We start from the raw sequence: 24,053 nt of genomic DNA, 5'->3' as shown, positions 1-24,053 counted from the left end.
GAAAAATCAAATGCAGCCTTCAGTACAATCTTTGCGGGGGTAGATAGTTTTCAGATAAAAACTTTATTAAATTATGTGACTGACTTTAAATTAATTCACAGTTTGAGCTGGAAAAGGCATTTAATCATTGTGTTAAACCTAAAGAAATGGCATATAAGCTAGCAAAGGTGAGTGGGATGTTGGATTATTGGGATGCTCTTAAAATCCAACAAAAGGCAACGAAAAAACCCATAAGAATTGTAAAGAGGAAATATGAGGGCAAACTGGCCAATAATATAAATCAGGATACTAAAAGTTTAGTGTTCAGTTACATGAAGAGTGAAAGGGAGATGAGAGTTGATACTGGACCACTGGAAAATGATGCTGGTGAAGTAGTAATGGGGGACATAGAATTGGCAGTTGAACTTAATGAACCATCTTCACTGTCTTTTCCAGTCAGCACCGCCCCCACTTGTCCCATTTAACCTGTCTCATTGCGGGTGGACTTTAGGACCCGGGGGAGCTCAGGATCTGCCACCCGCAGCTGCTGCTGATACCCCGGTGTTTCTGTTCGGTTGACGGATGCGGTGAACGAGTTCAAATTAATCGATTGATAATTCTTATATCCTGTTTATTTCACTCCATAAACCATAGAACTCTACAGTACAGAAAACAGGGCATTTGGCGCTTCTAGTCTGTGCAGACACTTTATTCCGCTCGTCCCATTGACCTGCACCCAGTCCGTAACCCTCCAAACCTCTCCCACCCAGGTATCTATCCAATTTACTCTTAAAACTTAAGAGGATTTACCAGGTCAGATGGCAGCTCGTTCCACACTCCCACCACTCTCTGAGTGAAGAAGTTCCTCCTCATGTTCCCCCTCATGCTTTCCCCTTTCACCCTAAAGCACCTTGTCAAAGGCCTTACTAAAGTTCATGTAGACAACATCCACAGCCTTTCCTTCATCTGCGTTCTTGGTAACCTCCTCGAAAAACTCTACAAGATTCATTAAACACGATCTACCATGCACAAAGCCATACTGACTACCCTTAATCAGCCCTTGGCTGTCCAAATACTTGTATATCCGATCTCTCAGAACATCTTCCAATAATTTACCTACTACTGATGTCAGGCTCACTGGCCTGTAGTTACCCGGTTTACTATTGGAGCCTGTTTTAAACAACGGAATAACATGAGCTACCCTCCAATCCTCCGGTACTGCACCCGTGGCTGAGGACATTTTAAATATTTCTGTCAGGTCCCCTGCAATTTCTACACTAGTCTCTCTCAAGGTCCGAGAAAATATCAAGTCAGACCCGGGGGATTTATCTACTTAGTTCTATCATGTATAATCACCTCACTATTTGCTCTAACACTCTGATTCCCCTCCCTCTGCAAATCTAGTTTAAACCCCCCGGTGCAGCACTAGTAAATCTACCCGCAAGGATATCAGTTCCCCTCCAGTTCAGGGGCAAACTGTCCCGTCGGAACAGGCCCCACCTTCCCGGGAACAAAGCCCAATTGTCGAGAAACATGAAGCCCTCCGTCCTGCACCATCTCCTTAGCCACGTATTTAGCTGCACTCTCCGCACATTTATATTTACAGGGACTTTACTCCTGACGCCGGTCCCGGGACCCGACCCGTTTACAGTCCCGGAGCGGATCCGGAGCAGATCCTCAGCCACTGGTTTCCATCCACAGTCCGGAAGAAAGGATAAAGTTTCCCCGTGAATTTATTCCCAGTGAAGGTGTGGAGATGGGACTTGGTCTCCGCGTTGTAAAATGAAACTGTTCCGGACTCGTAACTGAGATAAACTCCCACCCTCCCGGGGATGGGACAGGCAGCGAGACGGGACTCGGGGGAGGGGCGAACACGGGTCACGTCATAATCCCGATATAACACGTCATCATCCTGCCTGATGACCCAGAATCCGGTCTCCGGACTCAGACTGAACAATCCCTTCCTCTCCCCAGAATTTGCGGCGACTCCCAGCCACCAGCCCCGATTTCCCGTCACCTCCACCTCCCAGTAATGTCTCCCCGATGTGAATCCCTCCGATCCCAAAACACAATCCCAGAATGTGAATCTCTTCCCGGTGTCAGGGAGATTCCTTCGGGTCCCGGTCCGTCTCACACTCTTCCGATCCTCAGACACCTCGAGATACGGATGCGCCGTTTCCACATCCAGGGTGACAGAGACTGGGGGGAGAAGCAGAGAATTAGAGAGACCCCGGGGATTGGGGGGAGACTCGGGCAGCGCGGCCCCGGGGATCGGGGGGAGACTTGGGCAGCGCTGCCCCGGGGATGGGGTGGGGGGAGACTCGGGCAGCGCAGCCCCTGGGATCGGGGGGAGACTCGGGCAGCGCGGCCCCAGGGATCGGGGGGGGGGGAAGACTCGGATGGACAACTAATGTCTCCCCAGAGCTTTTACGCTGGGCGGAGAGCAGAGAGACCCCTGGCCCTTGACTCCTCAGACAGGGGAAACATCCTCCCTCACTCCTGCCTGTCGACCCCTGAAAGAATTTTGTGTTTCCATGAGATCTCCTCTCATTCTTCGAAACAGGGAACAGAGAACATAGAGCAGTACAGCACAGGAACAGGCCCTTCATTCGCTGTTCACATTCATTTCTGAATGAGAAGTTGGGCAGTGTGATGGTTTGAGACAGTAAAGGAGGTGATAATGGGAACCAGTAGTGGAGAGATGAATGGCAGATTGAACCAGGAGGTGGAGGGAGGAGTGGAAAGCCTGTGGGTGAACTGTGTGTGTAGACGTAATGAGAAGATACAGGGGGCAAAGATGGCAGATGAGGATGATTTTGTCCCCTTTCCCACATGCCCATCCCCCACAGCCCCTCATTAGAACAGGGGATGAATTTGCAGGAAACCTTCAGCAAAACAGGTCCTGATGAAGTGTTTCTGTCTGACCCGTGGACTGCTTACTCTTTTCCTTAGAAACTTCGCGGCCTGCTGTTCCCCCAACAGTTTGTGTGTGTTACTCTGCTTTAAATATACTCAATTATTTGGCCTCCACAGTTGCCTGTGGCAGATTCACTATCCTGTGGATAAAGGAATTCCTCCTGATCTCTGTCCTAAATGGACAACCCTGTAGTCGGAGGCTGTGCTTACCGTTCTCGACCCACCCACATCCTCCCCACATCAACTCTCTCCAGACAGGTGTCAGAGAGATCTGGCAAGACCCTTCATTAGGACCAGTGGAGCTTGGATTACCAGCATCTGCAGATTTTCTCCTGTTTGATTTTTGAAGCAGAAGTTAATAAGTAAACTTCTTGATCAGTTAGAGTCCCAAAAGTTACGGGGAGGAGGCGGGAGAATAGGGTTGAGGGGGATAATAAATAGTGATTCTTCTAAACTCCCATGAGTACAGGCCCAGAACCATCAAACACTCCTCATATGCTAACTCTTTCATTCCCGGAATCATTCTTCTGAATCTTCTGGACCCCCTCCAATGCCAGTACAAGTTTTCCGATAGAAGGGATCCAAAACTGCTCACAATACTCCAAGTGTGGTCTGACCAATGCCTTATAAAACCTCAGCATTACATCCTTGCTCTTGTATTCTAATCCTCTCGAAATGAAAGCAAACATTGAGTTTGCCAATCTTACCACTGACACAAACTGCAAGTTAACCTTCAGGGAATCCTGCACAGGGACACCCATGTCCCTTTGCACCTCTGATTATTGAATTTCACCCTGTTTACAGAATTGTCTATGCTTTTATTCCTTCGACCAAAGTCATACCTGCCTAAGTTTGAACCTGCCAAACTCTACCTGTGCTGCAAGATCCTTATTACGTATACTGGTGCATTCAAATAAGACCATAAGACAAAGCAGCAGAAGCCGGCCATTCGGCCCTTCGAATCTGCTCCGCCATTTTAACATGAGCTGGTCCATTCTCCCATTTAGTCCCACTCCCCCACCTTCTGACCATGACCTTTGATACCCTGGCTACTCACATACCTATCAATCTCTGTCTTAAATACACCCAATGACTTGGCTTCCACTGCCGCAAGAAATTGACAGATTCACCACCCTCTGGCTAAAAAACATTTCTTTGCATCTCCCTTCTGAATGGGCGCCCTTCATCCTTAAGTCATGCTCTCTCGTACTAGACTCCCCCCATCATGGGAAACAACTTTGCCACATCCACTCTGCCCATGCCTTTTAACATTCGAAATGTTTCTGTGAGTTTTCTCCTCATTCTTCTAAACTCCAAGGAGTACAGTCCAAGAGCGGTCAAATGTTCCTCATATGTTAACCCTCTCATTCCTGGAATCATTCTAGTGAATATTCTCTGAACCCTCTCCAATGTCAAAACATCCTTTCTTAAATAAGGAGCCCAAAACTGCACACAGTATTCCAAGTGAGGTCTTACCAGTTCCTTATAGAGCCTCAACATCACATCCCTGCTCCTATACTCTATTCCTCTAGAAATGAATGCCAACATTGCATTCGCCTTCTTCACCACCGACTCAGCCTGGAGGTTAACCTTAAGAGTATCCTGCACGAGCACTCCCAAGTCCCATTGCATCTAAGGACTTTGAATTCTCTCTCCATTTAAATAATAGTCTGCCCGTTTATTTCTTCTACCAACGTGCATGACCATACACATTTCAACATTGTATTTCATTTGCCACTTCTTTAACCATTCTCCTAATCTATCCAAGACTCTTTGCAGTCTCTCTGTTTCCTCAGCACTACCGTCTCCTCCACTTATCTTTGTATGATCAGCAAACTTAGCCAGAAAACCATCTATTCCATAATCCAAATCATTGACATACAACGTAAAAAGAAGCGGCCCCAACACGGACTGCTGTGGAACACCACTGGTAACTGGCAGACAACCAGAATGGGATCCATTATTCCCACGCTCTGTTTCCTGCCAATCAGCCAACGCTCTATCCACATATGTAAATCACCCATAATTCCATGGGCTCTTATCTTGTTTAGCGGCCTCATGTGCGGCACCTTGTCAAAGGCCTTCTGAAAATCCAAATACACAACATCCACTGCATCTCCCTTGTCTAGCCTACTTGTAATCTCCTCAAAAAGTGTCAATGGGTTTGTCAGGCAGGAGTTTCCTTTAAGGAAACCATGCTGAGTTTGGCCTATCTTGTCAAATGCCTCCAGATACTCGAGAACCTCATCCTTGACAATTGACTCCAACAACTTCCGAACAACTGATGCCTGGCTAACAGGTCTATAATTCATTTTTTGGTTCCTTGCCCCTTTCTTAAATACCAGAGTGGCATTTACAATCTTCCACTCCTCCGGAACCATGCCGGAGTCTATTGACCTTTGAAAGATCATTGCTAATGCCTCCGCGATCTCCACAGCTACTTCCTTCAAAACACAAGGGTGCATTCCATCTGGTCCTGGAGATTTATCTACCCTTAGACTATTCAGCTTCCTGAGTACTTTCTCTGTCGTAATTGTGACTGCGCACACTTCTCTTCCCTGATACCCTTGAGTGTCCGGTATACTACTGATATCTTCCGCAGTGAGGACAGATGAAAATACTCGTTCAGTTTCTCAGCCATCTCCTTATCTCCCATTACAATTTCTCCAGCATCATTTTCTATCTGTCCTTTATCCACTCTCACCAGTTTTTTGTTATTCTTTATATACCTGAAAAAGCTTTCAGTATCTTCTCTGATATTATTTGCTAGCTTCCTTTTATAGTTCATCTTTTCCCTCTTAATGGCCCTCTTAGTTTCCTTTTGTAACCTTTTAAAACCTTCCCAATCCTCTGACTTCCCACTAATTTTTGCTTCCTTAAATGCTCTCTCCTTTGCTTTTACTTTGCCTTTGACTTCTCTTGTCAGCCACAGTCGCAACATTTTTCCATTCGAAAATTTCTTCTTTTTTGGAATATATCTGTCTTGTACATTCCTCACTTCTCGCATAAACTCCAGCCACTTCTGTTTTCCCCCTACACCACTCTATCATTCCGGTTTACCATCCCCCTGCCAAATTAGTTTTAACCGTCCCTAACAGGTCTATTAAACATTCCCGCTATGATATTGATCTCCTTCGGGTTCAGGTGTAACCCATCCTTCTTGAACAGGTAATACTTCCCCCTTAAGAGATCCCAATGATCCAAGAATCTGAAGCTCTGCCCCCTGCACCAGTCTCTCAGCCGCGCATTCATCAGCCTGATCCTACTATTCTTGCCCTCGCTAGCACGTGGCACAGGTAGCAATCCTGAGATTACTACTCTGGAGGTTCTACTTCTCAGCTTCATTCCTAACTCCTGGAAATCTCTCTTCTGGACCTCCTCCCTTTTCCTCTCTATGTCATTGGTACCAACATGTACCAAGACAGCTGGCTGCTCGCCCTCTCCCTTCAGAATATTCTGGACCCGATCCGAGACATCCAGTACCCTAGCACCTGGGAGGCAGCACACCATGCGGGTATCTCTACCAGGCTCACAGAATCTCCTGTCTGTTCCCCTGACTATGGAATCCCCTATGACTACCGCATTCCTCTTCTCCCTCCTTCCCTCTTGCACAACAGCGCCAGGCTCAGTGACAGAGACCCGGTCACCGTGGCCGTCCCCTGTCAGGTCATCCCCCTCAACAGCATCCGAAACGATATACTTGTTGCTGAGGGGGGGGGGGCAGCCACAGGGGTGCTCTCCACTATCCGGGCATTTCCCTTCCCTCTCCTGACAGTCACACAGTTTTCTGACCCCTGTAGCCTAGGGATGACTACCTCCCTGTAGCTCCTGTCTATCACCTCTTCATTTTCTCTAATAAGCAGTAGGTCATCAAGCTGCAGCTCCAGATCCCTAAAACGGTCTCCGAGGAGCTGAATCTCGGTTCACCTGGTACAGATGTGGCTATCAGGGAGGCGGGAGGTCTCCCAGGATTCCCACATCTGACACCCTGAACAAAGCACTAACCCTGCAGACATGCTACCTAATTCCACAGGAATGAAACAAAGAAAGATAGGTCTACTCACCCACTTACTTCGCCAAACACACGAACTTTTTAAACCGTTAGCTAATATGCCCTGCTGTTCCCCCGTCCGTCCAGGCCGATTTGCCAAGGGGAGAAAAAGAGTCGGTGCCTCGCTCTCGTCTCTTCCCGTTACTGCCTAAGCCCGTTGAGCCAAAGCCCTACACTCTGCTGCCACCCACTCCGCTGCCCGCTGTATAGGGTGGTCATCTTTTTAAACTCTCCGCGCTGTCCTGCGCAGTCTCGCCGTTCTTGTGCGCAAAGTTTTTTTTTAAACTGCCTTCCTTCAGAATTTAGCTCCCACGTCGCCCTTCTTGTCCCAATCTAAAAAAACACCTTCAGTCCTGTATTCATCAGCCTATTCCACACTGTCCACATGAAATTCAGCAAGGCCTTTGATGTCGATGATAGACCACACTTGGAGCATTGTCTGCATTTCCGGTTCCCGAATATGGGGAGGATGTCATTACACTGGACAGGAGGCTTCAGGAGGATGTTACCAGGACTGGGGCTTGCGCTAAAAGCAGAGAGTGGATAAGCTTGGGCTATTCAGCTGTAGTGTAGGATGTTCAGGTATGACCCCTTATCAAAGTAAATAATTCATAAGGAGCTTAAATAACGTTTATTTTTCCAAGAAATGGGAGTACAGAACCAGAGGCCTCAGCTTGAAAGTGAGACAGGAAATTTTTCTGAGTGGTCTATCGGGTAACATTCTCATAGAGAGGGCGGTTGGTAAATGGAATTTGCCCCCAGATGCTGTAGAAACAGGTAACAATAAAATATTTTAAAATAAATTTGGGCCGGTACACAGATGGGAAATGGTTAGAGGGATGGGGAGGCAAACACACACAAATGGGCCATGTTCAAGAAGACATCTTAGTCTTGCAGATTGATGTGATCATCGCACGTGATGAAGACCATGGAGCGGCTGATAATACAGAATCTGAGGCCACAAACCAGGCACGCCCGGGATCCGCTTCAGTTTGCGTATAAGGAGAAGGTGGGAGTGGAGGATGCTATCACGTATTTGCTGCACAAATCACTCTCTCACCTAGATGGGGTCAGTTGTGCTGTGAGGATTACATTCCTTGACTTCTCTAGTGCCTTTAACACCATCCAGCCCAAGATCTTAAAGCACAAACTAACGGAGATGGGAGTAGACTCTCACATGGTGGATTGGATAGTGGACTACTTGACAGATAGACCTCAGTATGTGCGGTTGGGAGACTGTAGGTCTGACACAGTGGTCAGCAGCACAGGAGCGCCACAGGGAACCGTACTCTCTCCGGTCCTGTTCACCCTGTACACATCTGACTTCCAATATAACTCGGAGTCCTGCCATGTGCAGAAGTTCGCTGATGACACGGCCATAGTGGGGTGTGTCAGGAATGGACAGGAGGAGGAGTATAGGAAACTGATACAGGACTTTGTGATATGGTGCAACTCAAACTACCTGCGTCTCAATGTCACCAAGACCAAGGAGATGGTGGTGGACTTTAGGAGATCTAGGCCTCATATGGAGCCAGTGATCATTAATGGAGAATGTGTGGAGCAGGTTAAGACCTACAAGTATCTGGGAGTACAGTTGGACGAGAAGCTAGACTGGACTGCCAACACAGATGCCTTGTGCAGGAAGGCACAGAGTCGACTGTACTTCCTTAGAAGGTTGGCGTCATTCAATGTCTGCAGTGAGATGCTGATGATGTTCTATAGGTCAGTTGTTGAGAGCGCCCTCTTCTTTGTGGTGGCGTGTTGGGGAGGAAGCATTAAGAAGAAGGACGCCTCACGTCTTAATAAGCTGATAAGGAAGGCGGGCTCTGTCGTGGGCAAAGTACTGGAGAGTTTAACATCGGTAGCTGAGCGAAGGGCGCTGAGTAGGCTACGGTCAATTATGGAAAACCCTGAACATCCTCTACATAGCACCATCCAGAGACAGAGAAGCAGTTTCAGCGACAGGTTACTGTCGATGCAATGCTCCTCAGACAGGATGAAGAGGTCAATACTCCCCAATGCCATTAGGCTTTACAATTCAACTGCCAGGACTTAAGAACTTTTTTTAAAGCTATTATTAATGCTTTTTGAGTTAGTGTTTTAGATGCATATCATATTATTACTGAGTTAAGTATTGTATGTAATGAGTTTTTTGCTACAACAAGTGTATGGGACATTGGAAAAAATGTTGAATTTCCCCATGGGGATGAATAAAGTATCTATCTATCTATCTATCTATCTGATGAAGTGGGCCGTGAGTTCAACATCCATCAAACCCTCCCAGATCATCCTCCTGAGGAAACTCACCCCGGAGTCTGTCTGTGAAGTGTTGATGTGACGTCACGTCAGAGGGCAACTCAGTGCCACAGAACAGACAGACTGGGTAAGGACGGCAGATTTCAATACTAAATGGGAATTTGTGCCTATTTCTGTGGCCGTGTGTCACACTCTGATAGTATATCCGTGTGTGTGTGTGTGTGTGTGTGTGTGTGTGTGTGTGTGTGTGTGTGTGTGTGTGTGTGTGTGTGTGTGTGTGTGTGTGTGTGTGTGTGTGTGTGTGTGTGTGTGTGTGAGAGAGAAATTTCTTCGCATCTGTTTTAAATAGACTCCCCTCTATCTTGAGGTAGTGCCCTCTTGTCCTAAACTCCACCGCCATGGGAAACATCCTTTCCACATCTACTCTGTCTAGGACTTTCAACATTCGAAAGGTTTCAATGAGATCCCCCCTCATCTTTCTAAATACCAGCGAGTACAGACACAGAGCTATCAAACGTTCCTCGTATGAGAACTCTTTCATTCCTGGAATCATCCTTATGAAATGAACCTTCTGCAATGCCAGCACACCTTTTCTTAGACGAGGAGCCCAAGTTCACAATACACAAGTTGGGGCTTCACAAGCCTCAGCATCACATCCCTGCTCTTGAATTGAATACTTTTCTAAACCCGTTGAATTGAATGCTAACATTGGAATTGCCTTCCTCACCACTGACTCTACCTGCAAGTTAACCTTTAGGGTGTTCTGCAGAATGACTGCTAAGTCCATTTTAATGGCCATGCATTTTCCAACATTGTATATCATTTGTCACTTCCCTTCCCATTCTCCTCATTCATGTCCTTGTCCAGCCTAACTGTTTCCTCAACACGACCGGCCCCTCCACCAATCTTCGTTATCATATGCAAACCAGGAAAAAAAGCCATCTACTCTAGGACAAGAGGGTATGACTTCAGGATTGAAGGACTTCCTTTTAGAACTGAGATGCGGAGAAATTACTTTAGTCAGTGTGTGGAAAATCTGTGTAATTTGTTGCCACAAGTGGTTGTGAAGTCCAAGTCACATTTAAGGCAGAGATAGATAGGTTCTTGATTACCCAGGACACCAAAAGGCATGGGGTGAAAGCAGGGGAGTGGGGATGACTGGGAGAATTGGATCTGCCCATGACTGAATGGTGGAGCAGACCCAATGGGCCGAATGGCCTAAATCTCTTCCTATATCTTACTGTCTATTCCATCAGCTGAATCTTGATATACAGCATAAAATGATGGTGTCCTAACACTGACCGCTGCGGAACAAGAGTCACTGGCAGCCAACCAGAAAAGGATCTCTTTACTCTCATTCACTATTCCTTACCAATCAGCCAATGTTCTAACAATGCCTGTAACTTTTCTGTAATACCATGGCCTCTTAACCTGGTTACCACCTTCATGTGTGGCTCCATGTCAAAGGCCATCTGAGATTCCAAATATACAACATCCACTCCATCCCCTTTATCTATTCTGCTTGTTATCTCCTCAAAGAATCCCAACAGGTTTGTCAGGCAGGATATTCCCTTAACGAAGCCATGCTGACTTGCCCTGTCTTGTCCAGTGTCACCAAGTATTCCATAACCTCATACTTATCAATTGACTCCAATTTCTTCCCAACCACATAGGTGAGGCTGACTGTCTATAATTTCCTTTCTGCTGTCTTCCTCCTTAATTAAAGGGCTAAGTGACATTTGCCCTTTTCCAGTTTTCTGGCACCATGCCAGGGTCCAATGATTTTTGAAAGATCATTTGAAATGCCTCCACAATGTCTACCACAACCTTTTTCAGAACATTAAGGTGCAGGTCATCTGGTCAGGGTGACTTATGTACCTTTAAGTCTTTCAGCTTTTTGAGCACCTTCTTCCTTGTAAAAGTAACTGCACTCACTTCTCTTCCCTCACACTCTTCAACACCGGGTACAGTGCTCGTGTCTTCCACGGTGAAGACTGGTACAAAATATTTGGTTTATCTGCCATCTCTTTATCCCGCGTTATTATATATCCGTCTCAATTTCTAGCGGTCTTATATCCACTCTCATCTCTGTTTTATTTTTTTACAATACTTGAAAAACAATTTGATATTGTTTGCTAACTTGTTTTACAAAGACAGGTGTGCAAAAAGGGCCTGAAGGAACTTTGGAGACCAGAGTCACCCCAACCACAAACTGTACCAGTTGCTACTATCCGGGATATGGTACCGCAGCATAAAAGCCAGGAGCAACAGGCTCCGGGACAGCTTCTTCAACCAGGCCATCAGACTGATTAACTCATACTGACACAACTGTATTTCTATGTTATATTGACCGGCATGTTATACATATTGTTTATCATAAATTACTATAAATAGCACATTTAGGTGGAATCATAACATTAAGATTTTTAATCCTCATGTGTATGAAGGATGTAAGTAATAATGTCAATTCAATTCAAATCTATTTCTTGTTTATTTTTCCCCTCCCAGTCATCCTTTTAGTTCCTCTCTGCAGATATTTAATAGCTTTCCAATCCTCTGTCTTCCTACTAATTTTTCCTTAGTTGTATGCCCTCTCTTTTGTCTTTACGTTAACTTGTCTTCCCTTGTCAGCCACGGTTGTACTATTTTGCTATGTTTGTATTTATTTATTTTTGGAATAAATCTATCCGTCTCCTTCCTCATTTTCCCAGAAACTGACACCATTTCTGCTCTGCTCTCATCCCTGCCAGCATCTCCTTCCAATTTGCTTTGGCCAACTCTTCCTCAGACCGCTGTAATTTCTTTTACTCCTCTGAAATACTACAATGTCAGATTTTATTGTCTCCTTATCAGATTTCAAGTTGAACTCAGTCATGTTGTGAGCACTGCTTCCTAAGGTTTCTTTTAACTACTCACCTCTGGTTCAATAAATAACACCCAATCCAGTAGAGCTGTTCCCTGAGTAGACTCAACGACAAACTGCTCTAGAAAGCCACCACATTGCATTCAACAAACTCACTCTCTTGAGATCCTTTACCAACCCGATTTTCCCAATTGACCTGCATGTTGAAATCTCCCATGATGATCATAACATTGTCCTTTTCATCAGCCTTTTCTATTTCCAGCTGTAATCTGTGGGCCACAACCCACTGACTGTTGGGAGGCCTGTATATGACTGCTGTCCGTGTCATTTTGACTTTTGCAGTTCCTTACCTCAACCCACAAGATTTAACATCTTCCAATCCTATGTCACATCTCGCTGCTGATTTACCAGCAGAGCCACACCACCCCATTAGCCTTCCTTCCTTCCTCTGATACATTGTGTAACCTTGAACATTCAGCTCCCAACTACAACCATCCTTCAGCCACGATTCCGTGATGGCCACAACATCATACCTGACAATCGGTAATAGTGCAACAAGATCATCCACCTTATTTCTCATACTCCATGCATTGAGATATAACACTTTGTGTACTGTATCTGCTACCCTTTTTAATTCTGCATCTCTAATGCACTGATACTCACCCTGCTGGCTGCAATTGCACACCCCCCCCCCCCTACCAAATTAGTTCAGACCCTTCCCAACAGCTCTATAAAACCTCTCTGAGAATATTGTTCTCCCTCGGGTCGAGGTGCGACCCATCCCTTTTGAGCAGGTCATTCCTCCACCAGAACAGATCCCAATGATCCAAGAACCTGAATCCCTGCCCCCAGCACCATCTTCTCAGCCATGTTTATCTGCCAAATTATCCTGTTTCTACCCTCACCAGCACGTGGCACAGGCAGCAATCCAGAAATTACAACCCTGGGGGTGCTGCTTCTGAGCTTTCTACCAAGCTCTCCAAATTCTATTTTCAGGACCTCTTTGCTTTTACTTCCAATGTCATTGTCACAAATTTACCAAAATATCTGGCTCTTTTCCCTCCCTCTCTAAAATGCTGCGGACACGATCCAAGACGTCCCTGACCCTGGCAACCAGGAGGCAACATACCATTCGGGTGTCCCGTTCACATCAATAGATTCTCCTTTCTGTTCCCCTGACGATTGAGTCCCCGATCACGACCACTCCCCTCTTCTGCCTCTAACAACAGTGAGAAATGCTGATCCGGAAGGGGGAAGACCTGTGTCAGTCAGAGTCTGCACTCACAGGGCACATGAAGGACTTGTGTATTTTCCTGACAATCCCGGTCACCACACTGATACCCGCTTTTATTCTCTACAATATTATCATCAGTATTAAATTCCCAGCTCCTCTGGTAGATCCATACTCATGTCCTGGTGTGTTAGTGCGTTTGCCTGGGATTGGAACACAGTGGTTCATTTGTCAGTCCCGTGTATTGGTTGTATTGTGACCCTGTGCTGGTCTGTTCAGGGGTCTGACATCTCCAGCTGACCATGTGACAGTGATGCCTCCAGTGGGTGGGGTTGATGTGGAATAAACTTCAGTTCCCCTTCAGCCCAGTATTACAGACAATCTTTGCCTCAAATTGGAACTAAATTGAGCTTCATAAACAAGGGGAAATGAATCTTTGTAAGTTTTACCTCGACTAATAGCATCAAGCGTTTCTCTCAGCACTGTGTTCAACAAATAGGGGTGATCGAATTTTTCAACCGGTAGGGTTTGATCTGTCATTGACAATTCCAGGACATCGTCATTAATCCTGTAAATATTAAACTGCTGGTTATAAATTGCTATTCTGAACTATTTTACAATTCCATTAAGTGTTCAGTAAAGAGCCTGTCCTACCTCCAGTTCCGACGAGCTTCCTCCTGAAATAAATAAAAACACAAATGCGATTAGACTTGGATTTACTGTCCACATCCTGAATTTCATCCAAATCATTACCAGGTGTTGAAAATTCCCACTCCCGCAATCACTCACACACACGGACAATACAGAACCACGGGGTAACTTACAAGGAAAGTTTCTGAATGTCAGACCATTACTGAGAGGATGAAACTTAAAGGGAAGACAGGACAGGCTGTGCATTCTCATCTGGATATGATCTCAGGCTGATAGGATGGGGGAATTTAAGATCAGTGATGTATGTGATTGTGTGTGGGTGGAGGAAGTACCTCTATTTATGGGGAGACTTGTGATGTGATGTAATTCCAGATGGATTTTAACAGATTCCACAAGAAATTTAGTAAAGAGGATGTGGAACTCAGTGCCACAGGAGTGGTTGAAATGGAACAGCAGAGATTGAATGTAATTGGGAGGCTGGATAAACACGTGAGGGACCAGGGAGGTCGGGGCATTGTTGCTGTTTGTGGTGAGCAAGTGGCAAGAGGATCATGCAGAGGGGAAATTGAGAGGAGGAAATGGGCCGAATGGCCTGGTTATGTTTTGAACGGTTGAACATTCATTTGAATATTATATGTAAAAGTAAAGAGACAGTAATAGTTTCATTAATCTGGCGGAAACCGGATATAGAAGATAAGTCTGATGTGTGGGTCAAATTCTTTGTTCTCACTGATTGACAAAGCGACCCTCACACCCACCGCACCAGACACACTCACAGCCTGTGACTGGAACCGGGAGTTAATGAGATATTTTAGGAGATATTTAATGCAGAACTAAGGACACAGTCAGCAGCTCTGTGTTACGATCAGAGTAAATAATTACAGAGAAATTTGCATTCGGTCCTGGGATGTACAGGAGTTGTGGAAGTCCAGTTTTAGGACAACAACCCTGAATAGATGCATCAATTCTCTGGTGAGATACAGTTTACTGACATTTGTAAATGCTGTGTGTAGGAGCAACACGTCTGTTTTCTGTCTGCATTGTATTCTGTGTTACGTGTTTATTACGATAACCTGTCACGTGAGTGGGGACCTGGTGAAAGTGAAGCGAATAAGTTACGTACTCATACTTTGTTCTGCACAGTTTTGAGCTGGGGACGGGCGGATGTCATTCTGTATTTGACTGCAGTGTTGCAACTTACTTTACAATGAATTACCCTGAAGTTTCATCGCTTCAAGATTGTATTTTGCTAATGAAGGACTGAAAGCGTATCTTGGACATTTTGAAATGTCATTATTGGAATGATGGGAGGGTGCGTCATGCAGGTATAACAACTTGTGTGAGGTCGCCAGCAGTGGCAATTGATTTGTTAGAATTGGCCGCTGTGCTGTGTTTATTTCAAATATACCACTGTTCATTCAGTGCCCTTTGACAGAAACAAATTGAAATAGAATCCCTCACCTTGAGAAATATCACACTGTCTTTTTTATCCATATGTTCCTTTAACTTCGAGATTTCCTCCTGAATAAACCTTTTATTCTCTTGAATCTCCCGAAGATTTTTCTCCATTGGGTTGAGAATCCTCTTCTCTTCTTCCCTGAGATCCCTGAGTAAGCTCTGCTCTTTCTCAGTGATAATCTGGCGCAGTTCAGCAAACTGGGATGTGACATGGGACTGAAGGCTGTGTGACTGTTCCTGTTGAATGAAAGGTGAAGATTACTATACTGCATTGCTGTGTTTTGTTTCCTTTTGCCGTTAAGTTCGGTCTATTAGAGTCCATGCTACCTCTGACTGCATTCCCGACAACACCATTCCCTCACGTTTTCCTGAAACCTATTCTCACTTATTGACCTATAGATAGATAGATAGATAGTTACTTTATTCATCCCCATGGGGAAATTCAACATTTTTTTCCAATGTCCCATACACTTGTTGTAGCAAAAACTCATTACATACAATACTTAACTCAGTAATAATATGATATGCATCTAAATCACTAACTCAAAAGCATTAATAATAGCTTTTAAAAAAAAGTTCTTAAGTCCTGGCAGTTGAATTGTAAAGCCTAATGGCATTGGGCTCCCATCTGATTCACACACACCCTCCCCACCTTTACAGGGTTAATTGTAATTAACCATTCATCCAGCATGTCCCTGGAAAGTGTCTGAAACTGTCATGGCTAGAGGGAGAGCATGCAAACTCCACACAGACAGCAGCAGAGGTCAAGATCGAACCCAGGTCACTGGAGCTGCGATACTCGGCAATTCCATATTGAATGGAACAGAACTCGATAGTAATATCAGAAATTCCGCTCAGGAAGCCTCACCCGAACTCCGGAAATCTTCTCTTTCTGTTGCTGCTCCTTTTCCTGGAAGTCTGATTTCTTTTTTGTGAGAGAGTCTAAGGAAGATTTTAGCTGATCCTAGAAGTCAGAGAGTGAAGGAAATAGAAGCAAAGATGTATAAAAAGAAACTAGTGATCAAACCCGATTATCACACAAAATGCCGGAGGAACTCAGTGAGTCAGGCAGCATCTATTCAGGGGAAATAAACAGTCGGTGTTCCGGGATGAGACCCTTCATTAGGACAGGGAAGGAATGGGACAGAAGCCAGAATAAAATGTTGGGGGTGAGAACCAGCTGACAGGTGACGGGTGAGACAACGTGAGGGGGAACGTGGGGGGGGGGTGATGAAGTGAGAAGCTGAGAGGGGACAGGTGGAAGAGGTAAAGGGCTGGAGAAGAAAGAATCTAATATGAGAGGACAATCGACCATGGAAGAAACGGGAGGAACTGGGCTGTTTGCGTCCCTAAATGGTGACGAGGGAGGAGGTTAGGAGTCAGGTGTAGCACTTGTCCCGCTTGCAGGTGTCAGTGTCAGGAGAGAGATCAGTGGGGAGGAGCGAGTGGATCAAGGCGATACAGAACGTACAGCGCGACCCGAATAGAGAGCGGAGAGTTGCGGGGTGAGGAGGTGGGCTGTGGGACAGAGAGATGCTAGAATCCCGTTGGAGATGGCGGAAGTTGCAGAGAGTGATGTGCTGATTATGGAGGATCGTGTGATGGTATGTAGGAGAAAGGAAATGTGTTAAGTATTAAATTAACGTTTAGTTTTTACCTTGTAGATTTTAACAGCTTCTTTAATCGGCTTGAAGCGGTGATCTCTGTGTTCCTCCGCCACTGCACAGACCAGACAGATCAGTGTCTTGTCCGTTTCACAAAACAGCTTCAGTTCTTCCTCATGTTCCTCGCAGTGACGTTTACTTCCCTTCCCTTTCGGATTCAGGTTTAGATTTCGAGCTTTTTCAGCCAGATTTGCTAAGGCCCGATTCACCCCGAGGGTGCGGTCAGCAAACACCGCTCTACATTCCGGGCAGGAGTTTCTCTCCTCCCTTTCCCAACACCGTGTGATACAAGAGCGACAGAAGTTGTGTCCACACTCCAGTATAACCGGATCGGTGAAGAAATCCAGGCAGATGGGACAAATTGTCTCCTCGGTCCAACTCTCGTCCGGTCCTTTCGAAGCCATGTTAACTCCCAGCACTTCCTGATTCAGAATGCTTTCGCTTTTGGGGAGCTGCTGATCCCCTGCAGTACCGGGATTGTCCACTGCGCGCGCTGCAGTCTCAGGGAATTAACATTCTGCTGCTGGATATGTTCAGTGGAAATTCTGGCTATTTCCATGTTACTGTGGGATCAAAAACAAATTAAACAGGGAAAAGATAAGAAAACGCCCAATGGACTGTCTAAGCCCGGCGACGAGCGTAGGTGAGTTGGCCAGATGCCCAGCAACCCCATCTCGTAAACACCTAGAGCGACAAAAAACGTTAGCTGAATGTCCAAAGGCCCCATCGCTGCGATCGGAAGGACCTTCCCCTGTAAGACGATCGAAGTCGTGTGATCATCCTCGGCCTGGCCAGGGGACTCTGGCGAGCTGCTGTCTGGCGGCCTGTGCCCCATTAGGCGTGATGGGCTAAAGAAGAAGCAGAACAGAAGTGAAGCCAGAGAGGAGAGCCTGGTTCAGTCTACTGTCTAAGGCAGGGCTGAAAGGGGCAAATTCTGAACAGAGAGGCACAAGAGACTGCGGATGCTGGAATCTCGAATGAGAAACATGATGCTGGAGGAACTGAGCGGGTCAGGCAGAATCTATGGAGAGGAATGTACAATCGACTTTCCGGGTCGAGATCCTCCATCTGAACTGTCTCAACCCGAAATGTCGATTCTCCATTTCCCTCCACAGATGCTGCCCGACCCGCTGAGTTCCTCCAGCAGCTCGTTTTTAAAAAATCTTTCTGCAGGTCTAAGAGAGTCAGAGTGGAGTGTAAAACGGTGGATAAGTAAACAGTGAAAACATGCCATTAAACTGGGGATGCGGAGAGAATATTGTGCTGTGAGGGGAGAGATGCAGTGGTGATGACCGACCCGTGGCTGCAGGAAAAAGCACAGGACTGGAGATTCTACGTCACAGGGTGGAAAATGTTAATTTTTCAGTAAGGTCCTGATTTCAACAGCCCTTCGTGAGAAAAACTTCGTGACTTGACCCATGTCCGTCCCGTCTCCAATAGAAGGCCTGGTCTCCCTCACTCTGGATACAGATCAGATGTTGATACTTTTTTTTGTATCAAAATAAGCTTTATATAAAATATTTAGAATGATAAAACTTCCCAATACTTTTACCCAGTGAATTTACATTCGTTGTCTATGGTGTATTCTGTTGTCTGTTGTCGCTCATGTGCCCCCTGGGGTGGTGAACAATAATTGAGAGGCTTCCTCAGCCAACCCAGCCTCTCCCAGTCGAGCAGTAGAGGGACCCGATAGTTCCAATGGGGTCCCTGTAGTCTGGAATGTGCCAGTCGGCAGCATTCCTGTACGAAAGGGGTCCCCAAACATTTTTATGCCAAGGACCAATACCAGTATCCGTGGACCCCAGGTAGGGAACCGCTGCTCTCCGGACATCTCGGTGTGATGGCAGGCCAACAACTTTCGGGCGTCTTTCCCTGAGTTGATGATCTTCCAGCAGCACTCGCTGTCCGTTTTCCTGCGCGTCCTGGGAACAACCCGAGGATCAGTGAGCTTTCTGTCACGCAGCTGCTGTGGCACAGGCCCTTGCATCTTTCTCCACAGATCTTCGCCAGTCCACAGTCCGCAAAGAGGCGAGTGACCGTCTCGTCTCCACTGCAGTAATCTCGGGGCAGCGCGCTGTGGGAGTGATCTCCGGGCATGCAGCAAGGATCAGACTGGGAGGGGCCCTCTCGTCTCCACTGCAGTAATCTCGGGGCAGCGCGCTGTGGGAGTGATCTCCGGGCATGCAGCAAGGATCAGACTGGGAGTGACCGTCTCGTCTCCACTGCAGTACTCTCGGGGCAGCGCGCTGTGGGAGTGATCTCCGGGCATGCAGCAAGGATCAGACTGGGAGGGGCCCTCTCGTCTCCACTGCAGTAATCTCGGGGCAGCGCGCTGTGGGAGTGATCTCCGGGCATGCAGCAAGGATCAGACTGGGAGGGGCCCTCTCGTCTCCACTGCAGTAATCTCGGGGCAGCGCGCTGTGGGAGTGATCTCCGGGCATGCAGCAAGGATCAGACTGGGAGGGGCCCTCTCGTCTCCACTGCAGTACTCTCGGGGCAGCGCGCTGTGGGAGTGATCTCCGGGCATGCAGCAAGGATCAGACTGGGAGGGGCCCTCTCGTCTCCACTGCAGTAATCTCGGGGCAGCGCGCTGTGGGAGTGATCTCCGGGCATGCAGCAAGGATCAGACAGGGAGGAGCCCTCTCGTCTCCACTGTAGTAATCTCGGGGCAGCGCGCTGTGGGAGTGATCTCCGGGCATGCAGCAAGGATCAGACAGGGAGGAGCCCCTCTCGTCTCCACTGCAGTAATCTCGGGACAGCGCGCTGTGGGAGTGATTTCCGGGCATGCAGCAAGGATCAGACTGGGAGGGGCCGTCTCGCCTTCAGACGGCGAGGTCTTGCTGCCTGTTGGTGAGATGTGGTGATGAGCCATTCTGCCAGATGGTCTGGACTGTCTGCTCAGGGAACCACTCCACTGTGTACATCCAGTCCTTCTCCTGCAGTAACTGCAGGACGTTCCGTGCTGACCACTTTCTGGTGTTCTTCTGGTCAAAGATCCTGGTCTGAAAGAACTGTCACCAATTTCATTAACACAAGGTTCTCATGGAGAAGCTTCCTGATTGAGACAGACACAGTCTCACAGGGTATTTACAGGGTAGGGGCAGGAATGATGTTTCTCCTGGCTGGGCAGTGGAACGAGGGATCACAGACTCAAAATCCGAGATTACCTCAGCAGGACTGAGATGAGGAGAAATTTCCCCAACACATTGTGGTGAATATTTGGAGTTTTCTCCACAAGTTTCCTAAATTAAACGGACATATTTAGGGGCTCGGCGATGTTGGGAACGTTTCAGGAAAGTAGCGCTGAGTTCAAAGATCAGCCATGTTCTGAGTGAGGGGCAGAACAGCGCAACGGGCCGAATGGCAACGCCTGCTCCTGTTTCTTATTTTCTAAATCACGAGTTGACCTTTGCGCCTTGTTTTCCCTTGGCCTTCAGCCTGTCGGATTGCACAGGGGAGCGGTGAGAGCTCCGGAGATCCATCAGCAGTCGCTGCGGTTATTTCATGCTCTTGTTATTTATCCTGTTTCTCCATATTTACATTTGCACAGTTTGTTACCATCAGCTCTCTGGCTGATCTTTCACTGCCTGCTTCTGTTATGGTTACTATTCTATACTTTTTCTAAGTATGTCCGCAGGAAAATGCTTCTCGGCGATGTATGTGGTGACTTATCTGGACTCTGACAATAAAATTTACCTTGAAATTTGAGTTTTAGGGATTTTCCTTTAATTCTGAGAACAAACTGTGACTGACATCTCCAGCTCCCAGCAGCAGCCCGTCCTCACACTCACAGCAAATCAGCGATCACCGCTGGGAGAGGGTTGCTCCCATTGGCTGAGGGGTATCAGTGGGCGGGACGCTGAGCGCCCGGCCGGGCCGGAGTTTGGAACCGGGACCGACTGAGGCCGGAGACCGGGAGCTGCGCCTCGTGAGCTACCGGCGGGTCGTGAATCCTTTCGAAGGCTGAGCTGAAGAGACCGGCGGAAATTCCTTGAGATGTTTCAGCTGAACGGAGGGCGCCCGGCCTTTCCCCGCCGAGGATCGGGGCCTGTTGTCTGGAGTTGTCTTCCTGCTGGGAGACGGGAGCTGCCCCGCAGCGGCTGCCGATGGATCTCCGGAGCTCTCACCGCTCCCCTGTGCAATCCGAACGGCTGAAAACCAAGGGAGAACAAGGCGCAAAGGTAAACTCGTTGTTTAGAAAATAAGTAACAGAAGCAAGCGTGGCCATTCGGCCCGTTGCGCCTATTCCACCCTTTTCCTCAGAATAGTCCTTTCTTTTGAAATCTTTTTATTGATTTTAAACAAACATAAATGAAACATGAATACAAAGAGCTTGAGAGTACATAATTAATAGGTTAAGGTATAAATACAAATAGATGATAATAACCGCCCAAACTCATAGTGGTTACAAAAAATTGAGAAAATAAGAAACCCTCCCCCCCCCAAAAAAAAGAAAAAATCCTAACCGACATGGGCCATTGCATTATATTAATTATACACAGTAGCGTCAATAACTCCGCACCTCCATCCAAATAATTAAGGACAATAAAAGTAAGGTTTAGGAAAAGTCAGTTTAGCTCATATGAAAATGTTGAATAAATGGTCTCCAAGTTTCTTCATATTTAACTGAAGGGTGAAAGACAACACTTGTAATTTTTTCTAAACTCGAACAAGAAATAGTTTGAGAAAACCACTGAAATATAGTTGGAGGATTAATTTATTTCCAGTTCAATAGGATAGATCTTCTAGCCATTAATGTAACAAATGCAATCATCCGCCGGGCTGAGGGGGGATAAACGACTATTATCCCCCATTGGTAAACGGAAAATTGCAGTAATACGATGCGGTTGCAATTTGATATTCAGAACTGTTGAAATATTACCAAAAATATCTTTCCAATAATTTTGCAAATGGGGGCAAGACCAGAACATGTGGGTCAATGAAGCGACTTCAGAATGACATCTGTCACTGGTTGGATTAACATAAGAATAAAATCGAGCGAGTTTACCCTTGGACATGTGAGCCCTATGAACAAGCTTAAATTGTATTAGGCATGTTTAGCACAAATAGAAGAAGAATTGACTAATTCTAAAATTTTCTCCCACTGCTCTGTGGGTATGAGACGGTGAAGTTCTTTTTCCCATTCCTTCTTTATTATTTCTGATATTCCTGGCTGTATTTTCATGATCATATGATAAATGATGGCTACTTAACCCTTCTGGCAAGGATTCAGAGCTAGAATTTTTTCTGTAATGTCCATTGGACATAATTTCAGAAAATACTAACATTCAAGAAATTTCTAACTTGCAAGTATCTAAAAAAATGAGTTTTAGGTTGGATAGCTGTTCAAAGGACATAAAACTGTTATCTAAAAATAGATCACGAAAACATGTTATACCTTTTGTTTTCCATAACACAAAGGCTTGGTCCATAAAAGAGGGCTGGAAAAAGAAGTTAGATATAATAGGGCTTGATTATTCAAGCCAAAGAATTTACGAAATTGAAACCATATTCTTAATGTATGTTTAACTATTGGATTAGTTATTTGTTTATTCCGTTTAGAGAAAGCAAAAGAAACGAAGATCCTAAAATAGAAAACAATGAGAAGTCTTGTACAGATTTACACTCCAAATTTACCCATTGTGGGCAAGGTACTATGACCAATTCTTGTGTACAAAATATTAAATATTGAATATTAACTGCACAATAGTAAAATCTCAGGTTTGGCAAAGCAAAACCACCTTCCTTCTTTGGCTTCTGTAAATATTTTTTACTTAATCTACGATTTTTATTCTGCCACACATACAAGGATATTTTGGAGTCAATAATATCAAAAAAAGATTTAGGAATACAAATTGGTAATGCTTGGAATAAATATAAAAATTTGGGTAATACTATAATCTTGATACTATTAATTCGACCAACCAATAACAGAGATAATGGGGACCACCTGTTAACAAGTTGCTTGATTTGTTCAATTAAAGGTAAAAAATTAACTTTAAATAAACACTGATGTTTCTTGGTAATTTTAATACCCAAATAAGTAAAATGATCTGTGACAACTTTAAATGGTAAGTGTTTATAAATTGGAACTTGCATATTTAATGGACATAATTCACTCTTATTAAAATTCAGTTTGTAGCCAGAAAAGCTACTAAACTGAGCAAGCAAGGATGAAATAGCAGGAATAGATCTCTCAGGGTCAGATATGTATAGTAACAAATCATCAGCATATAATGATAACTTATGTCCCTTACCCACGGGTAATACCAAAAATATGAGGTGATTCACGAATGGCAACGGCTAAAGATTCCAAAGCAATGTCAAATAATAGAGGACTTAAAGGGCAGCCTTGCCTCGTACCACGGGACAACTGAAAAAAAGATCTTTGATTATTCGTATGATCCGAAGCCAAAGGTTTATAATACATTAATTTAACCATGATATAAATTTTAAGCTAAAATTAAAATTCTGCAACGTATTAAATAAATATAGTCATTCAAATCTATTGAACGCTTCTTCAGCATCTAAGGAAATGACATTCTGGTATTTTAGATGAAGAATTATAACTTATATTAATTAATTTTCTAATGTTAAAAGATGAATAACAGGTTTTAATAAATCCAGTCTGATCTTCAGAGATAATTTGAGGTAATACATTTTCTAATGTAGTGGCCAAAATTTTGGTAAAAATCTTAGAATCCGTATTCAGCAAGGATATTGGCCGATAGGATGCACATTCAGTGGGGTCTTTATCTTTTTTAAGAATTGGAGAAATGGAGGCATCATAAAAAGATTGTGGTTATTTACCTACAGTTATCGCATCTTTAAAAATTTTACAAAGCCAAGGAGCGAGTATAAAAGAATAGGATTTAAAATTCAGCAGTATAACCGTCCGGACCAGGGGCTTTACCTGAATTCATTGAAAAAGGGAGTGGGTTCCCCTTTCCAGACCCTGCCTGGGGACGTGCCACTCCTCAGGGT

General features: G+C 45.4%; 1 protein-coding gene across 1 annotated transcript; it reads right to left on the bottom strand.

The window, feature by feature from the left end:
• Positions 1-593: 593 nt before the first annotated feature.
• Positions 594-16,376, bottom strand: LOC140721909 (E3 ubiquitin-protein ligase TRIM39-like). Its single transcript, XM_073036732.1, has 5 exons — positions 16,274-16,376; positions 15,409-15,642; positions 13,951-13,973; positions 13,746-13,864; positions 594-2,178 (listed from the first exon to the last, which is right to left on the bottom strand). Exons 2-5 carry the CDS (start codon positions 15,514-15,516, stop codon positions 1,625-1,627), a joined length of 804 nt encoding a protein of 267 aa, XP_072892833.1. The 5' UTR covers positions 15,517-15,642; positions 16,274-16,376; the 3' UTR covers positions 594-1,624.
• Positions 16,377-24,053: the final 7,677 nt, after the last annotated feature.

This window comes from Hemitrygon akajei, unplaced genomic scaffold (assembly GCF_048418815.1).
Source record: "Hemitrygon akajei unplaced genomic scaffold, sHemAka1.3 Scf000064, whole genome shotgun sequence".
NCBI classification, from domain to species: Eukaryota; Metazoa; Chordata; class Chondrichthyes; order Myliobatiformes; family Dasyatidae; genus Hemitrygon; species Hemitrygon akajei.
This window is presented reverse-complemented; position numbering and strand designations above follow the sequence as displayed.

Coding starts and splice junctions, on each gene's coding strand:
- LOC140721909 (XM_073036732.1), bottom strand. CDS start 15,516: ATGGAGAAAAATCTTCGGGAGATTCAAGAGAATAAAAGGTTTATTCAG. Junction 13,974..15,408: donor ACAGTGTGATATTTCTCAAG/GTGAGGGATTCT, acceptor TATTTATTTCAG/GAGGAAGCTCGTCGGAACTG. Junction 2,179..13,745: donor GCTTGATGCTATTAGTCGAG/GTAAAACTTACA, acceptor TTCTCCCCCCAG/TCTCTGTCACCCTGGATGTG.